At 35.0% G+C, this 13,484-nt stretch overlaps 1 protein-coding gene across 6 annotated transcripts in view; it reads left to right on the top strand.

Moving 5' to 3' along the window:
- LOC111873206 (phospholipid transfer protein C2CD2L) overlaps positions 1–12,835 on the top strand; it is a 178,269-nt gene extending 165,434 nt beyond the window's left edge. For 5 of the 6 annotated variants that reach the window (XM_023867727.2, XM_023867724.2, XM_023867726.2 and 2 more), the window contains one exon: positions 8,665–12,835. In XM_023867727.2, coding sequence (XP_023723495.1) covers positions 8,665–8,722 — 58 coding nt within the window. In that variant the 3' untranslated portion in view covers positions 8,723–12,835. Of the gene's footprint in view, positions 1–2,820; positions 2,849–8,664 lie in introns of all 6 variants that reach the window. The other variant, XM_023867725.2, reaches the window with a different exon arrangement.
- Positions 12,836–13,484: the final 649 nt, after the last annotated feature.

The following is a 13,484-nucleotide window of genomic DNA, read 5'->3' as shown; positions in this document are numbered from 1 at the left end:
TCTCTGAGCCATGTTGACACTGAGAATATCTTGCCTCACACATAGAAGCTTCGACTTGAACAAAGGGACTTTTCTTTAGAGTGAGAGGGGAATAGAGAGTGGTCATGTTGCTGACTCGGAAAACAAACATTCCGAAGGTCAGCTACACAGTACTTTTACAGACACGTGGCCATCAAAGCGAGGAATAGTGTGTTGCAACATAACATGTCCTAAAAGCCTAAATCTAGGCAACCGGTCTGCCACGTTTAAAACCCAAACGCCTAGGCCTAGGCGTCCGGTCCATGAAGTGTTAAGCAGGGGGATAAATTTACCTTACCTCACCTTAGTCAAAGAAAAAAGTACTGTAATAAAATTTCATTGTCAAAGTTTAAAGCCCAGTATGTTGCAAAATTGTAATTTGAAGAGAATCCTGTGTGTGATCTTGAGCTATCTATATGCTGTGTCAGTTGTTTATGAGCATCCAAACTACAAACAGGAGATATTCACAAGTAGACAGAATTCTTTGCTCATTTTGCTCACTAGGTGATACGCAGACTGTCAGGATAAATTTAGATGTGCTTTTCAAAACACTCTATTTACACTAATATACAACATTCTGTACTCTTAAATTATTGCCATGAAGTAGGTAGCATTAAAAGCAAGAAACAATTCAGTCACCTTTCTGTCTTCAGTTATTAAACAATGAAATGAAGTTCAATATCATGTATTGTAGTTGAGACGGAAGTCAATTAGGGAGTTTTGTCAACAGGATGGATTCAGTTACAGAAGTGCATAAAGGACTGTGAAATATTTGACAGTTTGTGCACAAACTGCTTCCACACGGGTAAAAAGGTAATGCTATCCCTGTAACAAGACCAAGACATAGAGGCCCATAGGGTTGTGTGATGTTGAGGCTCCCACATTTTCTAGAAAATCAGCTCACAGATGGCAGTGAGGTTGTCAGCCTTACGTGCTGGTTGGCCTTTTACCCCCAGGAAGATACCTGGTACTCATATCAGTTAGAGACTGAGTCGACACCCAGGGCCATAGTGTGTCTGGAAGGATTAGGTCAACTGAAAAGTCTAATGAACTCATCAGGAATCAAACCTGTGACCTTCCGGCTTGTAGCATAGTGCCTCAACGTACTATGCTACTGCATGTCATTCTTTCACAGACTGCTGAACTTAAAAGAACTTTACAAAAAACATACTGTACATGTTATATTTTAGCATCCTGTTGCACTGATTTAAGTCCATGATTTATTTAATCCGTCTTGCAGTAGTTGCTGCATGAAACTGTTCACAGTTTCTGTTTACAGTAAAATGATATCACTGCACATGGTGAACTCAATGATAAAGAAGTTGGAAGATTTATTTTTGTTGATTCAAAAAATTTATGGCCATCGATATCTTTGCAGTTGTCTTTCATAGTTCTTTTGGGGTCGATTTAAATGACTGGTTGTGTGATAGATTCTGTTCTGTTGTTCACATCGTGTCCCATCTCTACATTTTTGTATAGCAGATGAATACATTTCTCATTACACCACAATTTATAACACAAGTACACATTGGAAAAGTGAATAACAATCCTGGTATATTTTGAAGGTGCAAGGATCTCTGTTAGTGATTAAATAAATCACCACAGAGTAACTGAATTGTAGAAGCTAATCTCAGAGTAGTATTTTTTAAGCAAAACATTTTAAAAGTAATTATTTCCTGGTGGTGTAATGTTTCATATTATTTTATATGTAAAAGAATTCTGCCCTTTTATTACAAGGGTTGTGGAGTCATTGATCTAAAGCATTTCATATGCAGTGAGAAAAGACCACATTGGAGTGTTGTTGTGTGTGGCAGATGTTAGTTGCTCTCACAACATAAGTTGTTTATTTTCATTAAGAAAATAGCTTCACATGAAATGCCAATGAAAAATTTTGGAATGTTTTAGATATATGACCAATTATCCTTTTCCGATCAGGTAGGTAAAAAATATATATGAATATTTTTTTACTTTAATATCAATACTTTCATGAAATACAGATGATTTTCCAGCACCAAATTTGAAACACGTTAAGTACAAAACGTGTGATGGTTGGATGATTCAGTATTGCACCGAGTAGGCTGGCATAGCAGTAATGGTATAGACTCACATTTTGAAGGAGGTAATTTAAAACCTTGGCCAGGACACTGGCTAACCTGGCTGAGGGTGTTCGTTGTTTTACTCAGTCCCTCCAGGTATATACCAGGATAGTACCTTAGGTCGTGGTTGTTTCCTTCTAAATTCTTTTCAGTTCATCATCGTAACCTTCAATACTGTCAACTACTGACAGCATAGCAAAATACCCATAAAAAGAAATATTCAGTATTCTTATTGCTATATGTGAATACATTTTATTTGTTTTGGAAAATTTGTTACCGGCTGTAATTCAATTGGTAGCACTCCTGCTTCGTATTTGGGATGTTCTAGGTTCAAATTTTGGCTCAATCCTGATTAAGGTTTCTTGTGGTTTTACTCAGTCCTAGGTAAATGCTGGGATAGCACCTTAAATTAGGCCAAGGCCACTTCCTTCCACACCCTTTTGAATTCGTTATCTGCGCTGTATAGTCTGAGCTACTAGCATTGACATTAAATAAATTACAAATGCATAAATTAATAAATAAAATAGAAATAAGTTGTTGCCTGTGTGTTTTATGCATTACAAGATATGCTGTATTGGGTTTTCACTATATATTTTAATTTTGAAGGAGTGGGGTAATATTTGGTTACAACATTTCAGTTTACCATATCACACTGATATAAGTTTCTTTACAATATTTTAATATGAATTCTTTTTTCCCATTCTTGGTCTCTACTGCCTGTACTGAGTGAATAGGTAAGCTTGATGCCCCCTCAAATGGCATGTTGTGTGAAGACTTCTGGCAAGTCAGTGTTCATATAATCCTTTGGAATGTGTTTTATTACTGAGCTACACTTCATTTATTATGGATAGGGTGGCCATTTGTGCAGCATTACATAATATTTACTTGGTTTACATGTATGTGCTAATACAGTATAGTTTTCTTTCTTTCTAGATTTTGTCTTTTAAAATACCTAGAACTCTTTAGGAACTACAAGAAAACATTGTTATATTTATGTTAGTACCATTGGATAAATGACTATAATGGGGATGGTTTTAGTTCTGTTTCATTATATTTTGATATTTTAAGAATTGAATTGAAGAAAAAAGAAACCATGAATTTCAAGGTATTTGTCATAACTTTAAGGTATTATAAGATTACACAGCATTTATCAGTAAATGAGTCTGAAATTACAACATGACAAGTATCTTAGGTTGTGATGTATCATCATGATTAGGACTTGTATAACTGTTATAGTCACTGTAGAGTGCTTCAGATAACCATTATCATCATTGTAAAATGATTCATCTGGATACTGTTTTATCTGCCTCAAATTGAAGACTCCAAATATGTAGCTGATAATGTCTTTAATTTTCACTGAGACTGTATTAATGGGTCATGGTAGCAGGGTCAGTGAGGTGAATGGTTACAGGATGGATGACCAAGATTCAGTTATTGGTGGGGGTAGGGATTTATTTCTTTGCCACCAAGTCCACATGGATTGGGGTTCACCTGGCCTTGTCTCCAGTGGTTACTGGATGCTCTTTCCTCAGATGTAGAGTGGCCATAGGATGAAGCTAAGCACACCCATCTAGTGCTATGTCAAGAATGTGTGGAGCTTTACCTCAAATCTCCTGTATGTCTCTCATGATGTAGTGCATAGGGACAATTAATTTTGATTTATTTTCAAAATTTATAGGCTGAATTTAAAATGTTGATCATTTTCAGCCTGTTGGTATACATGTAGGTTAATATGTCATATTTCTTTGTATTAGGTTGGAAAGAGATATCATTTCCAAGAAGATACCGGTAGTAATTTGCAAAAATGTTTCAAGTGGAGTTTGACAAACTATTCTGTATGATGCACATATGAAGGGCAACCATTTTAAGTTAGGGGTTTTCATGGCTATATGGCAGTTTGGGTTCTTTCACTGCCTTGTCTTGAAGGCAGATACCAAAATTTTGGAGGAGCATGCTGCCTCCATCAGGGTTGAAGTGAGTGGGATGAAGATGCAGTTAGGTATTCTTACCATACCCACTTTGACCCTAAATGGAAACCCATGACTTTCAGGTTCAAATATAGTAAATTGGTATAGGATTTCTGAAGTGCTGTCATTTCAAATGTTTCTTCACAAATCAATTAAAATGGGATAGTTAACATCTTTGTTAATGTGCTTGGATAATAAGACCTTTCACAAAAAGAGTGCTCCCATTGTAAACTAGATGTCTGGTCACCCAGCCTTGAAAGTAAGTTCCTTTACTAATGTGGCCACCCTAATTTCTGATTGTAAACTAATTAACTGTAGTGCTTACTAATGCTCTATTTAGTTTGTGCACAGTTTAAACTTAGAGCTTAAAACTGTATCTCAATAATGTAATGCTTTTTACTTCTAAGAATTTTGATTTTTACAACAATTTAATTGTAGAAATCTTTAATGTCATAAATATTTTTAAACTCAGTTTATTAACACTTAGTCTGATAATTAACATGTAGTAGAACTTGATGCAGAAAATGATAACCCTCATTAGACTTTTATTGAGTTGATTACAGTCATGTAAAATATAACTTACATGAATCATGAACTTGTTCTGCCCATGCAAAATGACTTAGAACAGGATTACAATATATGTTAATTAATTTCATGGAAGTCCCTCATGAGAAGCTCAGAGTTGGCCACCTAGTGACAAAATTCCTTGTGTTTTATGCACCTTGAAGATTACTATGTTTATAGCCTGCAATTAGATCTTATTGTATATTAATTAATGACATATAGTGCATTCCTAATTATCTATGCTAATGAAGGGGGAGATGTAAACAAATAATGCAGAAACACAGATAACTGAAGATGTTGTCAAGTATGGAAATTAGAAAATGTATGCATAGCATTCGATTTATTTAGTTTTCCTGAAAACCATAAGGCTTTCATTAAAAGTGTACTGAATACATAATTGTGCTTTAATATTTCTGCACATCTTTTGTTCAGAACATTTTCCACTTATATAAATTTGTTAAAATTGCCTGATTAAAAATGGAAACAAAAATAACTCAACATTTTTCCATAAATTTCTCCAGGATTAAATATGACAAAAAATATGTCCAGCCATTCATAATTTGTTTCATGTGGACAGACTGGCAGGTGAAGCGAACTTAACAGGCACTCTGCAGGATTTCATATGTACCTAGAAAAGTGCATGTCCACAGATATTGGGCATATGCTATATAGTAGAATGCTGATTATCTGTATTGCCAATTAATTGAATCACTGCAACCAAGAAATGTGGACTCCTCCACTTGCTGAGTTGGTCTTTTTAAAATAAAATATTTGAAAATGTTAATTTATATTTACATCCATTAACGTGTCATATTTCACGTGTTGTTAACGTTTCATATTTCACGTGTTGTAAAAGTTTTTTTGTTTTAATTATTATAATAATGCTTTTTTGTGGACAAGAATTTAATCCAGTTGTCCTAATTACATTTGTCACTAATTAATTCAGATAATAGGTGTTCTATTGTATCTGCTAGCTAATTAGTACAGGTTCTTACTACCTCATCTAAATTAGCTACAGGGGCCACCCAGCCTCCTGTCCAAGGGGTACTGTGGACTTCCCCCTGGGATAAAGGGACTAGAGTGTGAAGCTTACTCCTCACCTCCATCTAGTGCCAAGGTGAAAAAATATGTGTACCTTTACTTCCACTCCCCATCCTTTTTCAGTGTGTTATGACAGCTTTACCTTTAGAAACGCCTGTATATCCATATTTTCACTCTAATATTACATGGACATATGTGTGGTTTGAGATTCATGTTTATACTGACTCTAGATAGGATTATTAAATTACAATACTCTGATCATTGGTATAATTCAATTCAATTCAATTCAATTCTTTATTATTAATGTGCCGAGTCAACAGCCGCAAGGCCAATTACAGACTCAGCACAGTGTAGATGACTGAATTACATTACATACAAACTTATTAGAAGTCAAATACAAAATACAGTTAAGTAATTGGAAGAAATAATAACGAATAAATGTAAAAGTAAACAAACAAATAAGCGATAATTATAACAGTAATAATAATTCCATTATCATTAAACTAAGTGCTATTACGAATAGAGGAATGAAACATTTTATTCTTATATTGAAGTAGATCCAATTACAGAGCGAGAAACAAGTTGTCACATCACTGGATATACAATGCATCAAAAATCAAAACAAATGTTCCAACCAATCACTGGAACAAGTTAAAATAACATAATATAAAACGTAGACAACACAGTCACTAAACATAATAAAATGTGACTACAACAAGACTTAATACTAGATGAAAACATATTAACCTTTTATCTAATAAAATTCATCCAGTTTATAAAAACAATGCATATGAATGGATATTCTCAATAAACAACACAATATAAAATAATAATAATTTATTTACATCCATAACTGTAAAATATACAATAATATACAATAATGTATGTTACATCACTCACACATCAAAAGAAAAACTATAAAAACATCTAATATGCATGAACAATAAATGGAATAAATAACATCTCTCAGAAGTGTACTAAAAATTATGGTAATAAATACATTCATAAATAAATAAATTCATAAAACAACAAAAGATTGTATGTTAAAATAAATAAAAGTCATAGTTGGTATGTACGCAGATCTAAAATAGACGATTATTTATATACATTTAGTTAGTTAATAGGACTTGTTAAGGTTAATTTTAGATACTATTTATAAGAACCAAGATCACCCCTTGTGTTCCATTCATAATATTCATTTAAAGAATAAAATGAACCAGCAAGAAGAAACTCTTTTAGAGCCTGTTTGAATTTAGTAATATAATTTAATAGACTCCTGATGCCTTGTGGTAGATTATTGAATATCCTAATTCCTGAATAATATACAGCCTTCTGCACTTTAGCTAATTTATTACTTGGAAAATGTTAGTCAAAACCTTGTCTGGTGTTAATCCTGTGTATAGCAGAATTAAATTTAAATATAGCTAAATTCTTAACAACAAAAATTGATACGGAACATATATATTGAGAATATAAGGGCAGAATATTTAACTGCCTGAACAATGGACAAGAGTCCTCATTTCTTGCCTTCATAATAATTCTCACTATTCGTTTTTGGATTTTAAAAATTAAATTACTATGAGTTGAATTGCCCCAAAATATTATTCCATATGACATAATGGAATTTACATATGCAAAATAAATCATCCTTAAACTCTCGTGAGTCATGCTTTCAGATCTTACCTAGGCACTTTCTGATGAACTTACAGACCCATGATAAAAGACCTATCCAGGATAACTGTAATATTTGACATGCAACCTCTAGAATGTGGAGTGAATATGCAAAATGAATCATTAACCCAGTTTGTCAAAAAATTAAATATTATAATGAAATTATTATTACAAGGTCAGATATTATCATGTGAACTATTCACAGAAATAATCAATACATAACACTGATTTTACCCACTGACTGTTAAAGTTGTGATCATGGAGATTAAGATGGGATGGGAATACAGAATGCATAGAGCCAACATGAGTAATCAAAATCTTGATAAGAAAGCTTTTTGAGTGAATACCAAGTCATATGTAAGATGATTACTTTAACTCAGTCTTTGAAAATAGCTCACATGGGGTGGAATTCAATAGCAGGATTCTGTTATTCCTGTGAGGAACCTTCTGATTTTGTTAAACCAGGAAATGCAGTCAGATTTAAATTCTGACATTATTATTACTAAAATGATCATTATAAATACTGAGAAAGATATTGGTTAATATTTTTCAGTGATAATGGCATCTTGAAATCCGCATATTACATTTGGCTGATATGAAAATTAATATAAATTTTCAGTGATTTATATAGGCCAGAAGCAATCGTTATTAAAATCTTCATGGTATATATGCAAGTACGAGTAATATAATAATTGCAGTGTCCTATATTCAAGGCATTTCTGTATATTTTTAATTATTTCAGGATTTCTCTTGGAAGAAATTTTCTGCTTTTATTGTTGTTTGCATGAAGTGAACCTGATATTTAACTGGAGAAGTATACCACAGCATTGCTTTCCTTATCACATAAGAGAATTTCATATTGATATGTTACATCTGAAAAATACTGTAACATTTTTTGTAAGGAACAAAGTAACAGAACTGTGGAGTGTACTGCCATTTATGAACTGGCCAGTAGTAACCTTAATGAACTGTGAGAGATCCAATTAGGAATTTTGTGTACTGCATTATTCATTACACTCCTTTCAATCTAGTTATATACTGTGTATTTAATAAATGTACAAGACTGTAATCTGGATAGCTGGCCTTTGGAAAGTGAGTATATTTTATTCTAATGGCATTCCTATTTGGTAAAGTGATTCATGTTATTAAAATTAATATTCCAAGACTTGACTTTTTCCTCCCATTATTACTTTTAGCACAAAGCAAATATGGCGTGAAACAGGTGAAACACAATTGAATTCCCTTTGTATGTAGAACGTTAAATTATATTACTTACTGACGTAGAGGTGTTTTCATTTCTGTTTCAGTGCATACATTCAGAGTCCCTATATGGACAGGCGGATTCTTCAGTTAAAGAAGAGCTAAAAAGTGATGAAATTCCACTAATGTGAAAAAATAAAACCTAACTCCACTTGTGTGGTGAGTTAATTAAAAAACCAGACTGAAATTAATATGTTATTAATCTCAGCTAAAACCACTAGTGAAGCAACAGCTGTGCTTGACTATTGTTTGTTACTGCCAAATGCGTAGTAGAAAGGTACCAAGTGCTCCGCACCAAATACTGTGGTTGATGCATGCAAAGTAAACAGCTAGCTGCATCTGATCCATGACCTCAATAGGTCTTCCTTCTAATTCAGTCCTCAGTTGCTTTATGAATAATGCAAAGAAATGAAAGAGCTTTCAGAAAAAAGAAGAGATCCTCCTCCTTAAGGAATGTACTTATATAGTAGATACTGGTATTATTTCTGTTTTTCCATTTGACTTGGGAAGTTATATAATTTTCCAGTTACTTTCAGTTGTTTCACTACCGCGGTATTTTATACTTGACATCTCAGAACTGTTAGTTGATACTGAGGACATTTTTAATATTGTGTATACTGTGACTGCATTAGCATAGAAGATAGAATACAAGTTGTTTCAATAAAGTTTTAAACATGAAGAGTTATTTGTTCTCCATACCAGTTTTATATGGATATGATTTGTAGTGAAATATTTAACTTACATTGATTAAGCTATCAAATGTCTGCTGCATACAGACTGAAAGTTTTCTATATATTAATGTAAGATTGGAAGTTCTGGACCTCTAACATAATTATTTCAATTTCTGTAGGGTTGTCTATCAGCCTACTTAGTGTAAAGAGTTTGAGTTATTTATGCTGCATCAAATTACTTGAAACTATATCAGAGACTTGTAAATTTATCTCCAAATCTTCCTTCATACATACCTGTATGACATGTTACATATTACAAATTATTGCGGCTGATGGAACAAGTAAATAACAGTAGAGCTACATTAATAGTTAGGAAGCAATCATCCTGGCAACCCTACATGTTCCACTTAATTTTTCTGACAGCTGCAGTTTTGTTTGAGTTCATTACAAACTTCATATTAGTAATTATAAGCTCACAGTGTGTCAGTGATGATTTACATGTTTTAGTTTACAAATGGGACCATGGTATTTTTAGGGGAAGAATAAGGGAAACTTATTATATTAATAAAGAGCCACAGTTACTACGAGTGAATGGGCAGCATGTAACACACTGTGTTATTTTGAGCAGCTCCTCCCCTCTTTATCTTTCTTTAGAAAGGGGACGATACCACTTTCGTTTCTGGTTCATACATTGCATTCTCAATGTCTCCCTCCCTGAGTGTGTCGACCACCCTCGATAGCACTTGACACCCCACGTTTATCCCCATCGGTAGCTTATTGAATTCAAAGAGCCCAAAGGGGGTACAAAAGAGGGTAGCCCTCCTGAACTTAGCTGACAGAGGGATCTGGTAGTATGTCAAGTTTAGGTCAAGCACCGAAAACACCTTCGCGTTATGAAAATCAGCGAAGTCGTGCTTGATTGTCAGCATTGGGAAGGTGTAAAAAACTACCCTTTTATTTAAGAGCCGATAATCTACCACCATCCTATACCCACCCTGGGGTTTCCCTTCTTCATCCACCTCTATTTCTAAGAACTTCTTCAGTATATTCATGTTCACTGATTTTCCAAACCTGTAGGGTGCTGTTATGAGAATTTTCTTAATTTATTCTGTCTCACCTGACTGTTGATTAAACATTCTTTTATGAGCAAGGTTTTGTCAATAAATGCTGATACACTAAAATTTTCTGATGAGACTTCAATCTTTAGCAACTCTGGTGAAAAACATCCACTGATGCCAGGTGTACCCGCTCCAGTACCTTTGACATCAACAGTTTCACTGGTAGTAGATAGGTCTCTTGCAACAGTTGTACTAGATGGGCTTCCTGTACCATCTTTAACTTCCTCTATCCTTGGTCATTTGCTTGGAGGTTCTCCCATCACAATGTTTATTCTCAGTATTAATCCGAAGGGGAGTTGCCACCATATAATTCGTGTAATTCATGAACCTGAAACTTCTTCATAACTTTAACAAGAATTTATAACCCGCCCTTTGCCACACGTTGGATGCCACTTCTTTCTAACCACCCCATGGCCCCTACCTTTGGTGCCACCTCTTTATAATCGCTCTTCGCCCAATGTTGCTGGGTGCCACCTCTTTATAATCATCGTTTACCCACCTTTGGTGAGCCACTTCTATTTCTAACCGCCCCTCACTCACCTTCTTTACCCCTTTAGCTTGCCATTCATTCGTCACTCCTTTCCTTTGTTCTTCTTCTTCTTTGGTTGGGCAACAGTAAGCTCAACTGGTGTCAGCTTACAATAATTATGGGATTAATTAGGAAAGGGAGGTAAAGGTGATAGGTAACTAGTTCAGCTGTAGGTAAAGTTGAGATTCTTCATCAGATCGTTTGATAAGGGTCTCGCTTAGACAGAGGAGTGATTAGCGTGATGCTACTTTTGCACTTGAAAACAGTGATCATTTATTAGCACTTTTACTCACTCGATAACACACACAGTTAATATAATGGATACCTGTACATAAGTCCTTATATATAACTTTAGTCCTGGTACACTAGAAGTTATCAGAATAGTTTACACGTTGGCTTGTTGAATTTAAGCTTTGTCCCGAACAGCGGTGATACAAATTTTGCATCTAAACAGTTCACGAGTTGGCAGACAACTGAATTCAATGATTGACTTCCTTGAAGACCCTTAGGTCCCTGGTCATCAATTCCTCAGTGAAGTCACTCCCCCTAAATTCCACTCATTGGGTAATTTTGAAATCTAGGAGTTCACACAATTTTTGGATCTCCAATCAGCTAGCTGTAGTGCGGGATTTTGATCCTTAAAGGCCTAATGTCGTTTTTGACAGCTCACTGATGGATAACCCACTTGGCATGGGTCTCCAGCATGCCCCCTTTTAAGTTATGATGTTCTGGAACTGTTAAGAGATCGTATTCTCAAAGTTTGCTGCTGTGTTACTCGCAGACAAAATTTCTATGAAAAAGTCACAGGGGTGCTTCCTGTGCAACAGTAAGACAGGGAATAAGTCAATTCCTGCAAACAAGAAGGTGGCTATGTCCAACTGGCTTGACTATCTTGCTATCTGAAATTAATTCTTGTAGTAAAGATTTTAATTATACTTAAAAATAGTGCATGATAGTGGAGTGGTTACAGATTTCACCATTTGGTATTTGCAATGAATAAGAGTCCGTTTCCTTCTTGAATAGATAGAAGTATCCACGGTCCTTTAGATATAGGAGGAACAAATCAACATCATATGCGCTAGCAGAATTTGTTATTAACTTATTTAGATCTCTGATATGTTTGGGAGTCAGTCTGCCCACAGGTTCTATTGTAATGAATCCAGTAGGACTATTTATCGAATCATAGATTTTGTCTCGAATATTTTCATTTCCAAACAGCTTCTCTGATTCCTTAATGCCATGATTTTCAACCCAATAGCTTTCTGGCTTGTGCTTTTATCTGGACTCTGCCCAAATTCCTTTTTTTTTTTGAGAAGCCCTAGTCCAATTACCAAGGTGCATTACAAGAGAATAAACACTGTATATTTTAGTGCCTCTCTCCGAAACTCTGTATCCTTTGTAGTATTCTAGAAGTGCTTTTTCATTAAACCCATTGAACTGAGACTTCTTGAGTTACATTTCTACTTCATGTTCTGTAAATCCATAGAATTCAGAGAACTCATTTTTTTCTAGGAATGCACACTTTTTAATATTGTTTGCATCTGATGACAGTACTGTTGACAACAGAATACAAGCACTGATTAGTCCACCCAACACATGTTCATTCTCTTTCATCACACTAGAAATCATGCTGCAAATAAACACAGTCACTTTCTTAATGTAAGACAATCCTACATCTTCTGAGCTGTGTATTAATTTCATAATAGGTTCATCAAATTCATCTATTAAAATAATCACTTTCCTGTTAAAATGATTGTAATCATGCACCTACTGTTTATCTAAAGTTCTAACTTTGCTTTCATGAGCATAATTACAAAAATTTTCTATTTCATCCTCCTCCAAGTTCTTAGATGCTCACAAGTACATGTGATGTACAAATACTTTGTTCAAAACTCGCAAATATAACAGGATGTTGACCACAATGCTCATTCCTCCCCTCTTTATCTTTCTTTAGAAAGGGCATGATGCCGCTTTTGTTCCAGGTTCATACGTTGCATTCTCAATGCCTCCCTCCCAAAGGTAGAATGGGGTGTCCAAGTTGCAATCTCAAGCAAGGATAGCCAGAAAATCTCCAGATAACTAAATAACAAATATTTAACACAACAAAATGAATCAAAATGGACAACCCAAATACAAACTCTACTCACGATGCCCCAAAACTGACGTCGCATAGTTTGGGGATCCCTCGCCGTCAACAGCCTGTAGGGAAGAAAAGATGAAAACAAACCTGAATTTTGGAAAAAAGAATCTCAAGACAGAATTCCACCCACCTATCATGTCAACAGCGAGCCACTCCCTCTTGGAAAATTCTCACAAGGGATACAATTACACANATGGGTGAACAAGGGAGGGGGGATGCAAGCCCTCCACCACGAGTAGGAGAAACCAACTAAGCATGCTAGAAACATCTGGATGGGAGGGGGATAACATGAGAGACTGGAATGGGTGAACAAGGGGGAGGGGGGATAGGAAGAGAGGCCACTTAAACGAGCCATGAGTAGAAAACATGGCTCAGTTTTATGTGACTGGTTATATTTTGCAGATAATTT

The sequence above is a fragment of the Cryptotermes secundus genome, unplaced genomic scaffold, assembly GCF_002891405.2.
Source record: "Cryptotermes secundus unplaced genomic scaffold, Csec_1.0 scaffold540, whole genome shotgun sequence".
Lineage (NCBI taxonomy): Eukaryota > Metazoa > Arthropoda > Insecta > Blattodea > Kalotermitidae > Cryptotermes > Cryptotermes secundus.
The sequence above is the reverse complement of the archived record's forward strand: the minus strand, read 5'-3'. Positions and strand labels throughout refer to the sequence as shown.